Source organism: Neoarius graeffei, chromosome 3 (assembly GCF_027579695.1).
Source record: "Neoarius graeffei isolate fNeoGra1 chromosome 3, fNeoGra1.pri, whole genome shotgun sequence".
Lineage (NCBI taxonomy): Eukaryota > Metazoa > Chordata > Actinopteri > Siluriformes > Ariidae > Neoarius > Neoarius graeffei.
Window position 1 is genome coordinate 38022390 of NC_083571.1, and position 16379 is coordinate 38038768.

A 16379-nucleotide genomic window follows, 5' to 3' on the forward strand; every position below is an offset into this window, starting at 1 on the left:
AACCAAGGCCAGTGTCTCTTAGGCCAGTAGCTTGTTCTGTAGGGTGTGCAGTTTGGCTGAAAGCTTTAAGCCTTCAGTCTCCACTAGAATATTCTGAAATGCCTCAAATGTGCACTTTAGCTCTTTGGGGTAGCTGAGGTTCAGTGTGTAGGTCAGGCCAAGCAGAGTGGTACATGCCCGGGCTACATTTCGCACACTGCTGATCACCCTGACACCCTCCAGGACGATTCCAACATCTTCTGGACTCTCAACTGCTGAGGCATCAGTCTTCTTGATGACAGATTTTCATCAGATGCTGTACGACATTCTGCTGGTCTCCGTCATCTCCTGCATCCTGTAAAAATTAGAAATTGCTGTTTTCACGACAACGCCATTTAGTGTTGTAAGGGCAGCCAAAATGTTCCCAATGATGGAAAGCACTTGACCAGAAGGTTTTCACACATCAGGAATTTTATGGGACCACAGAATGCATTTGAGGGGTAAATACTGCAGAATGATACAATTAATCTGACTCCATTAACTTACCAAATGACCCACAATATAACCAGGCAGTATATAAGCTCATTATGTGTAATAGAATGGCCCATGGGGAGTTGTAGGAATGTTTAAATAAATTACCAGTTCATTAATGCAATAAACAGTAAGCTTCAGCGTTCCCAGTCAAACTGAATGTAAGGTAAAACCAAATGGATCAGTTCAATCATAACAAAAAAAAGTGAATAAACAGGTTGGATGCCAAATACACAAAATAACCTGATAAATCTGAATGCATGAGGTGGAAGATACCAAACCCACACTGGAAATCACAAACACCCTGAATATGGCATTTAATTAGTCTCAGGACTCGCACAGGTAAAAACTATGAGCTCACATGTGATATGAGTGCACAGAACAGCATCCGTAAGCAGAAAAACATTCTTGCAAGGGAGTGTTTCTGCTCCAAAAGCACACAGAACAGTATTCCTGTGCTTGCGTAACAACAACATTTGTACAACTACATTTGTTTTACAGTAATATCAGCCTTGAAATCACTGAAAGAATGAGGATTGTGGTTCTACTTCCTGCTCCTATATGTTTGAAAAGTGCCATAAATTTTTGCTTTAAAGGTGCATCCTTCCAATGGGCATTCAATTGTTTCATGATTCTTCAGAAGATATCCAACATGATGAAAAAAATCTTTCTCACTTGAAAAAGGGGTGCTACACTGTTGTATCTCGTAACGGCTATTACATTTGATAAAAGAAAGATCACAAATGCTTGCATATTAACCTATACTGACAAATATATATCTAACCCATGTCAGTGTTCATCGGATGTGTGAGAAATGCGCAAAATAGGGTACCTCAGGATTAGCTGCAGAATTGTTCAGGCTGTGTCCAACTGACAATGCACATCTGTACAAAGATACAGGCCATATTAGACATGTTACATCAACATGACACTGTTATACAGACGACGTAAATTCAGTATTTTTAAAAGCCAAGAACATGCGCTTAATGTAGCTGCAAACCATCAAAATTTGAAAGAATACTGATACTGATGAACATTGCGAGCCCATGTGCCTGACTTTAAAAGAGAACAAAAGTGCTTTAACCAGGGCGTAAAAATATTCATTTTAGCTATTGTTAGCAATGTTTTTGTTGCTAGTCTGAGCTGGCTATGCTTTCCACCCAAGTATAGGTGTCCTATATTGTCATGATCACAACTAGCCCTGAATGACACAGTTAGGCTGGCATCAGCTTTCAAACAATAAAACAATCAAACTGAATCAAAACCAACCGATGATGAGCTTGAATAAGTCAGCATCGTTCACCATCTAGTATATAGCTAGCTAACGTTAGTCAGCCAATTAAACTAACAATGTAATATTCGCAAGTGATAAATCTGAAAGACAAACAGGTTGCAGATATTTTAATTCTTAGTTTTACATTTGCAAAGCTTAATTTTTGAAGCGAACACAAGAAGTACTGGGAGCATGTGGTCTTGACTTCCCTCAGTAACTATACTAGGGCCAAGATTCATTTTTTACAGGGAACCTAAGCATGGAGATGTGTGATAACATTTCAATTAATTTCAAGCTTGGTTCTTGGGCATTAGATCCTTGATTAGATGGTCTCATTATACCCTCTTTACTGTGCCTTGGGTCATTGTGAAGTCTTGCCCATTGCATTTGTGCATTTCTAAGTGTGATAGCTCTGTGTTCTGGTGTCTCCTGGTCTCACTGCACATTACACTGTATTTATGGATTTAGCACCAGTCAATTTCACTATAAGCAAATTCTCAAAGATGACAGACTGTTGATTCACCGCTCTGAAGGACATTATATAAGTTACAGACTGACAGTACAGACTGACATCCATCACCTCTGCAATATCCAAACTCTAGTGCAGATATTGTAACAGATAGTGCAACAGAAATGATCCATTTCCTGATGAATTATGAGCTGAAGGCTTGGAGTAAACATTCTGCTCCTAAAACACACTCAGTTTGTAGCCATGAGTTTGGTACCTCATGACATTGTTGTCACAAGATACCAAAGTTTTGATTAAATAAAAAAAATGATCAAAGATAAAACTAATATTTGTCTACAACAAGAGCATCCTTATTCTCTCTCTCTCTCTCTCTTTCTCTCTCTCTCACACACACACTATAAAAACCTTGCTGAAATCCACCTCAGTGCCCGACGCTGCTGTTCAACCTTCTGTGTGTAAAATAACTGAAGATCTGAAAACTTCAGGACCAAAGCAACACCTTCTGGTGAGTGACACCAATCTCCCTGGGACTGGTTTGGTTTCAGCAAATTTAATTTTTTTTATTTATTCATGGAAAAAAAGAAATAAAATAAAATAACCTGTTTAATTCTTTTGGCCTGATAGACACTTAGCGTGTGTTTAAAAGGCATTATTACAGTTTCTGATGGAATTATTCCACAGAAATATTGCACTTTATAAGAACTGATAGTCTATCAAGAACTTTACATAAAATATTGCTGAACTTATGTTGTCTGATCAATAAGAGAGCATATATCTGAATTATATCTGTGTGTAGATGCATGAAGCAAACAGTCGCTTGTTATTTACAGCCATTTCTTATTGAGAGTTCTGCATGTGATTTTATTTTCCCCACAGTGATGGCGAACTGCTGGATCGTTGCGTTTGTGGTGTTTGCATCGATAAATGTCTCTCTATCTGTTCGAGGTATGATTTCACTGATGCTGTTTTATTGTATATTCTGATCATAATGATAAGATCAAAACCAGCAGAAACAGTTTTGAGCCACACAGATTTGGAAATGTATATGTGTTTAATTAATTAATAAACACATACATTTTAAGCAAAAAGAGAAATTGCAGAATAGTTCTTCAATTGAATACAGACTGTATACTGTACAAATACCCATAAAGCTCACCCAAAGGTGAAGGGAGGATTAAATAAATAAATCAATAAATTTTTGATTAAATATAATGTAATTGTCAGTGATCGAAGAAGAAAAGTAAGCCAGACCTGAGCGAGTACCAAATTCTCTCTAAAGTCTCTAGCCAGTAACGGTGAGATGGAGGAGTATCTTCACCTGTCCTACAGAATGCTGTGACCCTGCAGTGTGAGTGTGGAATGAAACATCCCTAAAATGTAAACTAACCGAGTCAGTAAAGGGCAGAGCTGAAGGGTTTTGTTAAAAATAATGGATAAACACCAAAACACTAGTATTATTAAAAGTTTAGTGATGTATAAAAGCCCCAAATCCTTATTGCTCTAATTACACACTCTATACACACCATGTGTTAATGATTTACAGCACTGTCAGGTTTCAAAACTTATCCCTCAAAATGCACAGAGTGAGCTGTCAATCATTTCCCCATACATTCAGCTCCTTATTTACTTCCATTTGGGATCATTATGTTGTTTAAACTGTAATAAAAGATAAGAAACCACTGGGCTGCAAAAACATGTTCTGTGTTGCAGTAGGTACCGTATGTGTCCCGATTAATTCAGAGTTTAATTCATGTAGAATAAAACACAATGGCATAAACCCACATTTATTTCTGCAGAAATGGAATATTCCACTCCCCAAAGCTGCAAAGAGCTCAAGGAAAGATATAAAGTCAATAAAGGTATGTGCTAAACAAGCCGATATTTCATTAAAGAAAATTACGAACAGTGTCAGAGCCTCACTCTGCACTGCCGTGTGGAATATTCTGTAATTTTTTGATCCATGTGACTGTAGATGGTCTTTATTACCTGAGCACGCCTAACGGTGTTGTGTATCAGACGTACTGTGACATGACGACTGCAGGAGGAGGATGGACTCTGGTGGCCAGTGTTCACGAGAACAACATGTACGGGAAATGCACCACTGGTCAGTGCTGTAGCTTTATGTCATTATTTTTAATAAAATGCATCTAATGTTCATCTAACCTTCATCTAACACCCCTCTAACATTTTTCTAACCTTCATCTAACACACCTCTAACATTTATCTCACCTTCCTCTAACACTCCTCTCATGGTGATCTGACTTTCATCTATAACGTTTAACTAATATTCACCTAACCTTGATCTACTGTTCCTCTAACATTTATCAAATGTCCATCTCACCTTGATCTAATGCTCCTCTAATGTTTATATAAGGCAGTAGCCTAATTACCCTGCATGGCGGCACTGTTGCACCGTCTATTCCTTTGGTAAACCTGATGTTTGTCCATTACGGGAGACTGTAGTTCGGCGATTCCTGTTGTGCGGGACGCCATCTTGGTTAAATGTTTTTGTATATTGATCTGAAAGGGTGGCGGCACGGTGGTGTAGTGGTTAGCGCTGTCGCCTCACAGCAAGAAGGTCCGGGTTCGAGCCCCGGGGCCGGCGAGGGCCTTTCTGTGTGGAGTTTGCATGTTCTCCCCGTGTCCGTGTGGGTTTCCTCCGGGTGCTCCGGTTTCCCCCACAGTCCAAAGACATGCAGGTTAGGTTAACTGGTGACTCTAAATTGACTGTAGGTGTGAATGTGAGTGTGAATGGTTGTCTGTGTCTATGTGTCAGCCCTGTGATGACCTGGCGACTTGTCCAGGGTGTACCCCGCCTTTCGCCCGTAGTCAGCTGGGATAGGCTCCAGCTTGCCTGCGACCCTGTAGAAGGATAAAGCGGCTAGAGATAATGAGATGAGATGAGATCTGAAAGGTAAGCAATGGTAGTGGCGGCTGGCATAATCTTAAAGGAGATACGCAAAACCTTTATTATGTCAGGGCTTGAGATCTTGGAACTTGTCAAACACATTAAATGTATATACAACCCTGCTTAGCCGATTCCGTGTGTGTAGCTTATGAAATCTTTCTCCTACAGTAGCCAGTACTCTTCTAAATGAAGAAATATATAAATACATTATAGTAATTAGAAAAAATATGATTTATGTAACAATAGATAGATGAGCATTGATCCATGAATCCATGGTTTTAGAAGCTGAAGCTGACAATTCCATATTTCAATGCAAAATCGCTAGCTGGCGGCACGGTGGTGTAGTGGTTAGCGCTTTCGCCTCACAGCAAGAAGGTCCGGGTTCGAGCCCCGTGGCCGGCGAGGGCCTTTCTGTGCGGAGTTTGCATGTTCTCCCCGTGTCCGCGTGGGTTTCCTCCGGGTGCTCCGGTTTCCCCCACAGTCCAAAGACATGCAGGTTAGGTTAACAGGTGACTCTAAATTGACCGTAGGTGTGAATGTGAGTGTGAATGGTTGTCTGTGTCTATGTGTCAGCCCTGTGACCTGGCGACTTGTCCAGGGTGTACCCCGCCTTTCGCCCGTAGTCAGCTGGGATAGGCTCCAGCTTGCCTGCGATCCTGTAGATCAGGATACAGCGGCTAGAGATAATGAGATGAGATGAGATCTCTTGTGTGACGTGTAATTCACCCCTCTCATTTAAATATGTTGAACATTTTTCGGCACTTTGCGCATCACGGACCACGGTGATTTTAAAATGCTGCCTTTCATCTGCATTTATCACCTGCTTGTCTTTAACTTTATGTTCTCTTGAATGAGATAATGAAACGAAGTTTCGTTGGTGGAAATGGCGAAAGCCAAACTACGAAGAAAAAATATCAGAAAATCACCAAGATAAAGTTGGGATCGCCCGTCGCGGTGGTCGCCAGGGACGAATGGCAGACTATTCTGGATGGCAGCAAGACGACCCTATATCTGACAGGGTTAGATCACCAGACCAGACGTTAGATTCTAACGAACTAGTCTGACTTTTTTTTGTCTGACTTTTACTAACTTAGACTTAGAAATAGAGTATTATTAGAGGGTCTACCATTGGCAATTTATAATAGTCATTATTGACATTAACATTGACTTTAGGCATATTAAAGTTTAGTCGATAGTCACTGGATTTATCTAGATCTGTTACTATTAATAAGATTTAATTGACACGAAATGTAGTGAATCATTCATATATATATATATAAAACATTCGCCTTCGGACCTATGGCACTCAAACTTGTCTCCCTCCAAGCTACTCACAGAGACGGAGAATTTCCCTCTTTGCAATTTCCCAAGTTGGATCCTCTGATTGAATGTTCCTCTAATGTTTATCGAACCTTCATCTCACACTCCTCTAACATTTATTGAATGTTCATCTCATGCTCCTCTAACATTTATCTAATTTTTATTTAACTTTCATCTGTCCTCTATCATTTATCTAATGTTTGTCTAATGTTCCTCTAACAATTAACTAATGTTCATCTAACCTTCATCGAACATTTCTCTAACTTTTATCTCATGTTCATCTAACTTCCATCTAACACTCTGTCACACTTCCCTGAGGTGGGATAATGAGGAACTGGAGACAGGCACTACAATCCAAGGTGCACTTTTAATTTTAATGTTCATTTTTCAGTGCCTACTATATCTACACACACACACACACACACACACACACACACACACACACACACACACACACACACACACACACAGGATGCAGGATGCATCTCTCTCTCTCTCTCTCTCTCTCTCTCTCTCTCTCTCATTACTGGCCATCTGAAAGACACACAGAGACACACGTTCATGGACAGCCAGGAATTAGACACAGGTGTAACTCGTCACATGTTACCTGCTGGTTCAACCTGACTCCTTGGCATTCACAGCCGATGCTTGACCACACCCTCACTGTCACGCTCCTCTGACATTTATCTAATTTTTGTCTAATGCTCCTCTAACATTTATCTAATGTTCATCTATTTTTCATTTAAAATTCCTCTAACATTTTTCTAATGTTCTTCTCACCTTCACCTAACGCTCATCTAACATTTATCTAACCTTGAACTAATGCTCCTTTAACGTTTATCTAATGTTCATCTAACTTTGATCTAATGTTCCTGTAACGTTTATCTAACTCTAATGTAAAGGTGATCGCTGGTCCAGTCAGCAGGGTGGAAGTCCACAGGTACCTGAGGGAGACGGATCGTGGAGTAACACTGTCACATTCGGCACTGCAGAAGCTGCAACCAGTGATGACTTCAAGGTCCAAATCAAAAGAAATAAACACACAAACCTAAACAAATGAGAATATGGACTAAATATCATGAAAGTATGTTAAAATTTACAATAATAACAAGTGTTGCCAGGCAAAGCAAACCTCGTCCGGTAGCACTTATGATGAATATGAAGGAAGATATCACGAAAAAAAAATAGGTACCCTATGGATACATGTGGCTACTGCTTATAAATAAAATTGTTTTCTGATCCCATGTCCAGACAGTAAATATAGCATATGCATTTACTCTCTGAGGCATTAGCCACAAAAATGAAGCACAATCCGAAAATGAACAATTTAAAAATCACAAAAGTAAAATATACCAAGTTTCTGTACTTTATATTATTCTACTCTTACCTCTTACAGTTTTCAAACTGAAACCTTCGAACTGAGGCTGACATACACACGCTGTCGCCATGACCGAAACTCTTATTTTCAGGAAATGGCCCGGCGCTAGAGCTCAGTGGAACACATTTTCCCTCTGTAATAAGCATAAACATGTCTGAAAATGATTTCTTTAGTCTAGTCCATTTATTTATAATTAATTTATAACAATAAATCAACAGAGCGAGAAAGTTTTTATCAGTGGGATTTAAAAGTGAGTGTGGACAAAACCCCGTCCTTTGCATATGTAAATGAACCAAGAAACCATCCAATGACAGCACTGTGTATGCAAATAAGGCAGGTAGGGATCCAATCAGTGTGTTTGTGGGAGGAGTCCTTCTGAGGCACCTCCTGCAGTCTGAGGTCAGAGCTTTTTTTTTTTTTTTTTTTACCTTTTTGGTCACTGTGGCCTTGACCTTGACCGGATAACCCTCAAAATGTTGGAAGTTCTATTTGAGACCAATGCCCATCTATCATGAAAGTTTCATGAAGATTGGACCAGCCGTTTTCCCCTAATATCGTTAACAATAAAACCCAAACAAAAACAATACCTCACCCCCTGGTGGACTCCATCCCAGGCGAGGTAACAACAACAGTGAGTTCCATAAATACATTAATTAATGTTAAATACAAACATCATTCCATCAATATGAGGAAATTCTGACATGATGAGAAGATTCTTCTTCTTCTTCATCTTTGTACTTTATCCCACAGAATCCTGGGTATTATGACATTGCAGCGGAGGACGTGGCAGTGTGGCACGTTCCAAATAACGAGCGAGTGGATCGTTGGAAACTAACTTCATTCCTGCGCTACCACACAGAGAACAGATTCCTGAGGAGCTACGGACGAAACCTCTACAATCTCTTCAAGGTAACAGAATTTTCACTCCTGGAAGGTTCACTTTAGAAATGTTGTGTCCTGTTGCCATTAGCGCTGATGTAATGTCTTCTAATGCTAATCTAACTCTAATCCAACACCAGTCTAACGTTCATCTAACATTCCTCTAAGGCTCTTAGGCTCCCCCCACACACATTTAACCTTCATTTAACACTCATATAAACCTTCTATAACATTCATCTATCACTCATATAACCTTCATCTAACACTTATATAAACCTAATATAATATTCATCTAAAACTCAGATAATAACTTTTATATAACACTTATAAAATGTTCGTCTAACAGTTATATAACTAGATATATTTCCCATGAATTTATATCACAGTATATTTCCAGTATTTATATGAATTCTGTATTCTCCGGTTTCCAGCGATTCCCAGTGAAGTACAATGTCGGAAGCTGTCCTGCTAACCACGGCCCCTCTGTTCCTGTAGTGTACGATGTTGGAGACGCCACATCCAATCTTAACCTGTACGGACCCCTCATCAGAGGTGGGTATAGAAAATAAAAATGGAAAGTAAATGAAAACCATAATGGGGAAACAAGTTGCACCCCTGCTGATGAGAACCACAATTTATTTTCCAAGAAATGCATTTTACTGCCCTTCATCACATTTTCAGTTAATTGTCAAACAGCAGCAGGCTACAAACTAAACACATGAAGAAGTATGTTATATTAAGGAAGTGGTGTTTTCTAGCAAAGCTTTAGCAGGAAGAAAGATTTACATGCCAGTTGGGCTGAGCTTCGAACCACCACAATACTGCACTCAACAGGAAGCACAGAAATATATCAGAGTATTACACATTGTGTGAGACATTCTGTTTCGTGCAGACTGTTAGCTCGATAGCATAGCATTAAGACTCACAGTGAAGTTTGCCTGGTTACCATGACAACCTGACCACTGCCTCCCAAGCCATCAAACTAGAAAGTATGTGAAAATAATACAGCACTAAAACAATGTGGCTCTGTTTGAAATTTTTTTTGCTTTAACATCACAAATATTAGATGGTTGTTGCCATGGTAACATTGTATTCTGACAGATTTAGCTAGTTTATCAGCAGTTATTTAAATAACTAGCTAATTTAGCTAATGTTTTTGTTAATAGGCTGTTAGGAATGGATGGAGGACATGGGGACACTTCTTAATTTAATGGAATATTCATATTTATTCCTAAACCTCAGGGATTAAAGGTCATTATTTTACACTGTATATTTTACTGAATTAAAATAAATATCTTAATGTCTCTCCAGAGATTTCTGAACCTGGATTCATCACATTCCGAGCGATAAACACGGAAAGGGCAGCGACAGCAATCTGCTCAGGACTCAAACCCAAAACCTGCCATACTGAACACGTGAGAATTAAATCTGTTCTGTTCACACAGTGATTAAAAGAAGACTTTAAACCAGGAGACTGGTATTTATGAGGCTCTAGTTAATATTATTAATATTATTGAAGCTCCAGGGTGTTTCTGAGATGAAGTCTGTCTCTTTAGGAAGATATCTGCCCCATGAGATTCTTATTCTGCCCACATTTAAAGGCAACATTCAGACACACCATGACTAAAGCACCACTTCACCTGAGGAGTCATTTATACATGTAAATTAATCAATTTGGAATCATTTACACACACAACTGAATCAAATGAGTCATTTGCACACGGAAATTAATCAACCGAGAAATAATTTGTAAAAATAAAAGAATCAGCCTGGAAGTAATTTACAAACACAAGTGAATCATGCTTACAGTGGTGCTTGAAAGTTTGTGAACCCTTTAGAATTTTCTATATTTCTGCATAAATATGACCTAAAACATCATCAGATTTTCACACAAGTCCTAAAAGTAGATAAAGAGAACCCAGTTAAACAAATGAGACACAAATATCATACTTGGTCATTTATTTATCAAGGAAAATGATCCAATATTACATATCTGTGAATGGCAAAAGTATGTGAACCTCTCGGATTAGCAGTTAATTTGAAAGTGAAATTAGAGTCAGGTGTTTTCAGTCAGTGGGATGACAATCAGGTGTGAGTGGGCATCCTGTTTTATTTAAAGAACAGGGATCTATCAAAGTCTGATCTTCACAACACATGTTTGTGGAAGTGTATCATGGCATGAACAAAGGAGATTTCTGAGGACCTCAGAAAAAGCCTTGTTGATGCTCATCAGGCTGGAAAAGGTTACAAAACCATCATTAAAGAGTTTGGACTCCACCAATCCACAGTCAGACAAATTGTGTACAAATGGAGGAAATTCAAGACCATTGTTACCCTCCCCAGGAGTGGCAGACCAACAAAGATCACTCCAAGAGCAAGGCGTGTAATAGTCAGCGAGGTCACAAAGGACCCCAGGGTAACTTCTGAGCAACTGAAGGCCTCTCTCACACTGGCTAATGTTAATGTTCATGAGTCCACCATCAGGAGAACACTGAACAACAATGGTGTGCATGGCAGGGTTGCAAGGAGAAAGCCACTGCTCTCCAAAAAGAACATTGCTGCTTGTCTGCACTTTGCTAAAGATCATGTGGACAAGCCAGAAGGCTGTTGGAAAAATGTTTTGTGGAAAGATGAGACCAAAATAGAACTTTTTGTTTTAAATGAGAAGCATTCTGTTTGGAGAAAGGAAAACACTGCATCTCAACATAAGAACCTTATCCCATCTGTGAAACATGGTGGCGGTAATATCATGGTTTGGGCCTGTTTTGCTGCATCTGGGCCAGGACGGCTTGCCATCATTGATGGAACAATGAATTCTGAATTAAATGAGCGAATTCTAAAGGAAAATGTCAGGACATCTGTCCATGAACTGAATCTCAAGAGAAGGTGGGTCATGCAGCAAGACAATGAGCCTAAGTACACAAGTCGTTCTACCAAAGAATGGTTGAAGAAGAATAAAGTTAATGTATTAGAATGGCCAAGTCAAAGTCCTGACCTTAATCCAATCGAAATGTTGTGGAAGGATCTGAAGCGAGCAGTTCATGTGAGGAAACCCACCAACATCCCAGAGTTGAAGCTGTTCTGTATGGAGGAATGGGCTAAAATTCCTCCAAGCCGGTGTGCAGGACTGATCAACAGTTACCGGAAACGTTTAGTTGCAGTTATTGCTGCACAAGGGGGTCACACCAGATACTGAAAGCAAAGGTTCACATACTTTTGCCACTCACAAATATGTAATATTGGGCCATTTTCCACAATAAATAAATGACCAAGTATAATATTTTTGTCTCATTTGTTAAACTGGGTTCTCTTTATCTACTTTTAGGACTTGTGTGAAAATCTGATGATGGTCTGAGGTCATATTTATGCAGAAATATAGAAAATTCTAAAGGGTTCACAAACTTTCAAGCACCACTGTATGGTGTCTGTCAGGTCTGTTTCTTGCTGTAAGTGCTGTAGAATCAATTCAGACATCCGGATCACCTGGAGGCGCCATGATTTTTAAACCACACACTTTACTATTATTTGGTGAAAAAGTTGATGTATCATGAAGTTGCAAGGGGTAGAAAACTGGAATGTACATAATTAGTTAAGTAGATAAATGATCTCATTTAATGTCAGAAGATCACATCATGATGATTATTTAGCTTCCATGAAAAAAAAGCAGAAGAAGAAAAACAAACTCAAAGGATCTAGAATGATTACACACACTCAATAGTCCATGTATTAAATGGAAAGCTGGTGTGTGTGTGTGTGTGTGTAGTTCTGTATCGGAGGAGGTGGACATTTTCCTGAAGAGTCTCCGAGGCAGTGTGGAGATTTCACGGCTTTCGACTGGGGTGGTTACGGCACTCACACAGGCTCAAGCGCCAGTAAGCAGGTGACCGAGGCGGCGGTGCTCATCTTCTACCGCTGAGAGAGAACATTGCAGAACCAACAGCATACAATACACACATCAGTATAGCCTTAATTAGGCTACTGCATGAGCAAAATATTTATAAAGTTAATTCCCATAGAATTTACCAAATCTTTAAGAATTTACTTCTGGATGTTTGGTGCAGGTCATGTTTTTCTCTCTCTCTTCTGATTTGGATCAGATTTTAAAAAGTGATGCACTATTACAGGGTGAGAATCAAGTTCAATCCTCATTATATGATGAAAGTAGTTACAGTTTCTTGTATTCTCTTGGATTTATCTGCATTTACTCCTTTCCATTTCTGCTGACGGAGTTGACACTGAGACCTGTGTCTCATCAATTCTGTCCTGAATCCTGATGTTATGAAATAATAAAGTTTTGAGCATTGCTCTTGGGTGTTGGTCAGTGATTTATTTACAGAATGATTTAACTGGTGAAAGTTTTAGTAATTAACTTGCTGATGTCTGTATTAATAATGTTTCTCACCACGTGCACAAGAACAAACCTGTAATTATTTTAGATTGAGTAAATATTGATCTTGTAGCTTGTCATGATGGTCCTGTAAATGATCATATCTTTATAACAGCATTACGTAAAACCATACAGGAGCTGTAAAACACTGCCTTCTTCTAAATAAAGGGGATCAAACACCGCTTTAGTAATGGGCTTCATTGTCAAGTGGGTCAGACTGAAATAAAAAAAAAAAAAAATTAGTCACCAATGAAGTCCTAAACTCCTCTACAGTGTGTTCATTATACTGACTGTCCAAACAGATTAAAAAAATGTATGACCTAGACAACTCATGACCACAAGATGTCAGCAGCAGATCCTTTAAGTCCTGTAAGTTATGGATGGGGGCTCCATGGATCAGACTTGTTTGTCCAGAACATCCCACAGATGCTTCAGCACCTTGAAGTCTTTGTCATGTTCCTCAAACCATTCCTGAACACTTTTACTTGGCCTGTGACAGTGTTCAGGTACGGTAGGTGATACGTGACAAACTAACATCCAGATGAACACCAGGATCCAAGGTTTCCAGCAGAACATTGTCCAGAGAATCACACTGCCTCCACCGGCTCGCCTTCTTCCCAGAGTGTATCCTGGTGCCACCTCTTCTCCAGGTAAGTGACTCACACACACACATGGCTGTCCACATGATGTTAAAAAAAATACAAAAAAAATAAATTTAATTTAAAAAAAAAAAGATGAATTCAACCAGGTCTCCTTTTTCCATTGCTCTATGGTCCAGTTGTGATGCTCACATGTCCAGTGTAGGTGCTACAGTGGTGTACAGGGGTCAGTATGGGCTCTCTGACTGATCTGCAGCTACGCAACTCCAAATACAGCAAGCTGTGATACTCTGGGTGTTCTGACTCCTTTTTGTCAGAGCCAGCATCCACTTTTTCAGCAGTTTGTAGCTCTTCTGTGGGATCGGCTCAGACAGGTTAGCCTTCACTCCCTATGTATATCCATGAGCCATGGTACAGAAATACTGTTTTGCACAGTGCATTGCTAGTTACACCACTGCCTGCATTTTACAATAAAATACACAGACGTTTGATGTTTAATGTGTATTAATAGTGCATATTTAACAGTAATACTATAAAAGCATACACAATACATAGAGCGGCACGGTGGTGCAGTGGTCATCACTGTCACCTCACAGCAAGAAGGTTCTGGGTTTGAACCCCATGGCTGATGGGGGCCTTTCTGTGTGGAGTTTGCATGTTCTCCCTGTGTCTGTGTGGGTTTCCCTCAGTGAGATGCAGATTAGGTAAAATACCCAGCCACTTGGGTTGCACAAGCCAGTGTATACTTCATGCCGGTCCCAAGCCCAGATAGATTGGGGAAGGTTGCATCAGGAAGGACATCCAGTGTAAAACCTACGCCAAATCAAATGCGGAAAAGATATGCTGTGCCCTGCAAAAAATGTCCTGTAGAAGTTCTATAGGACTCAGTGGAACTCTATAGGACTTTTTATAGAACTCTGGTGTTCTATAGGATTTCAGCATGGTTCTATAGGAGACTGTGAATTGTGTCCTGTCGAACAAGAAGTTTCTGGAGGCTTTTCTCAGCATTTTATAGAACTTGCCAAGTGTGTTCTTTAGGACAGAAAATGTCTATTAAAACTCAAGTTCTATAGGAAATCTATATTTGAACATTATGGCTTGGTGTTTTTGTGTCTACTCAATAATATTTCCTTTATATGATGGTGGTGGCACCACTGTTGGGTAAACCATACTAAAGGAACTGGAGAGAGCCCAGAGGACCCCAGACCATATACAGCTTGCTGGCATGCAATATGATTTCTTTTTGAACTTTAGGTTGTAAGTATGGCTAAAATGTCATGATCATGTCATGAAATTTCAGTGCCTCAGCCAACTGTTTTCAACTTAACTCACATGATCACCAGAATTATTTGGAGGAGGAAGTAGGAATTATTTTTAAATACAATATGGATTTATTAACAAACAAGAGCTTACATGTAAGAGATGCACAAATCATGAAATGATATACTAACTCAAAATAAACAAAATAACAAAAACACAACTAAAAATTAGTTACAGCTGTAGGTTTATTTTCTTTGGGAAACTATGGTTGTTTATTAAATTTATACATTTTGTACTTATTGAAACTTCACACCACCTGCAGTAACTGCATTTTGGTGGAAATAAACCACTGCATCTACTCGCAAATAGCCTGAATATGACTAAGTCCAAAACAGCTATAATTTACAAAAAAAAAAATACACTAAAAGGCATGAACTTTACATAGGATTGCAGCTAAGGACCTATTCTATCCATATCACTTTTGTTGATAAATGTTTAAGGAAACCCCTGAAAAAGTGCAACCAAAAAATTTTAACCAAGATCAGATGGACACACACACACACACACACACACACACACACACACACACACACACACACACACACACACAGACTGAGTGAAAGCAGTATGTCTCTGGGACTATTGTCCCAGGGCATAATAATAACTTTTATATCTAGTCAATGAGTTCATATTACAGTTTTTACCCATTGCTTGAACACTATAGACACATGCTTAAACCAAAGTAACATAACTTGAAGTTGTTGTTACTATACCTTAAACAAAGTGTAACCATACATTAAACCAGCCTTTCTCAACCAGGGTGCCGCGGCACCCTGGGGTGCCATCTGGCTTCATTAGGGTTGCTGTCAAAAAATTATATATTCTAACATTGAAATAAATAAAATGAATTAAAATTCCAAAAAAACAATAGTTACACTAATGCAGATCATTGCCGCCTCATGCATCATCAAAATTTGTCTCACGGCCCCCTTTCCCATGTCACAACGTCACTGCCGGGGTCAGCGTATGGTCAGCGTGACTGCGTAATAATTAGCCTGCAGGTGTTTTTTTCATTGCCGCGCAAAGCATTATGAGGGTGTTGCGTATCATGAAGAGTAAAGAACAAGCATGGATCGGTTTTTGAAAAGAAAGGCTCCAGAATCAGATAATGTTGACTCTGAATCTGAGCTAACTTCATCATCCAGTGGCAGCTCTTTAGCGAAGGTAGGGGACGCCAGCAGTAAGACAAAAAAAAGACAGTACGATGACAATTACTTGAAATATAGTTTCAGCTGTACCGGAGATCCATCATGCCCTCTCCCTTTGTGCCTAGTATGTGGCATGAAATTGTCAAACCAGGCGATGGTTCCGAGCAAACTTAAAAGACACCTGACAA

General features: G+C 39.4%; 1 protein-coding gene across 1 annotated transcript; it reads left to right on the top strand.

Annotated features, from left to right (window-relative positions):
- The first annotated feature begins 2687 nt into the window (after positions 1–2687).
- On the top strand, positions 2688–12653 carry LOC132883329 (intelectin-like). Its single transcript, XM_060916791.1, has 9 exons — positions 2688–2757; positions 3129–3197; positions 4049–4111; positions 4225–4356; positions 7383–7498; positions 8609–8767; positions 9169–9289; positions 10049–10152; positions 12501–12653. Exons 2-9 carry the CDS (start codon positions 3131–3133, stop codon positions 12651–12653), a joined length of 915 nt encoding a protein of 304 aa, XP_060772774.1. The 5' UTR covers positions 2688–2757; positions 3129–3130.
- The last annotated feature ends 3726 nt before the right edge of the window (positions 12654–16379 follow it).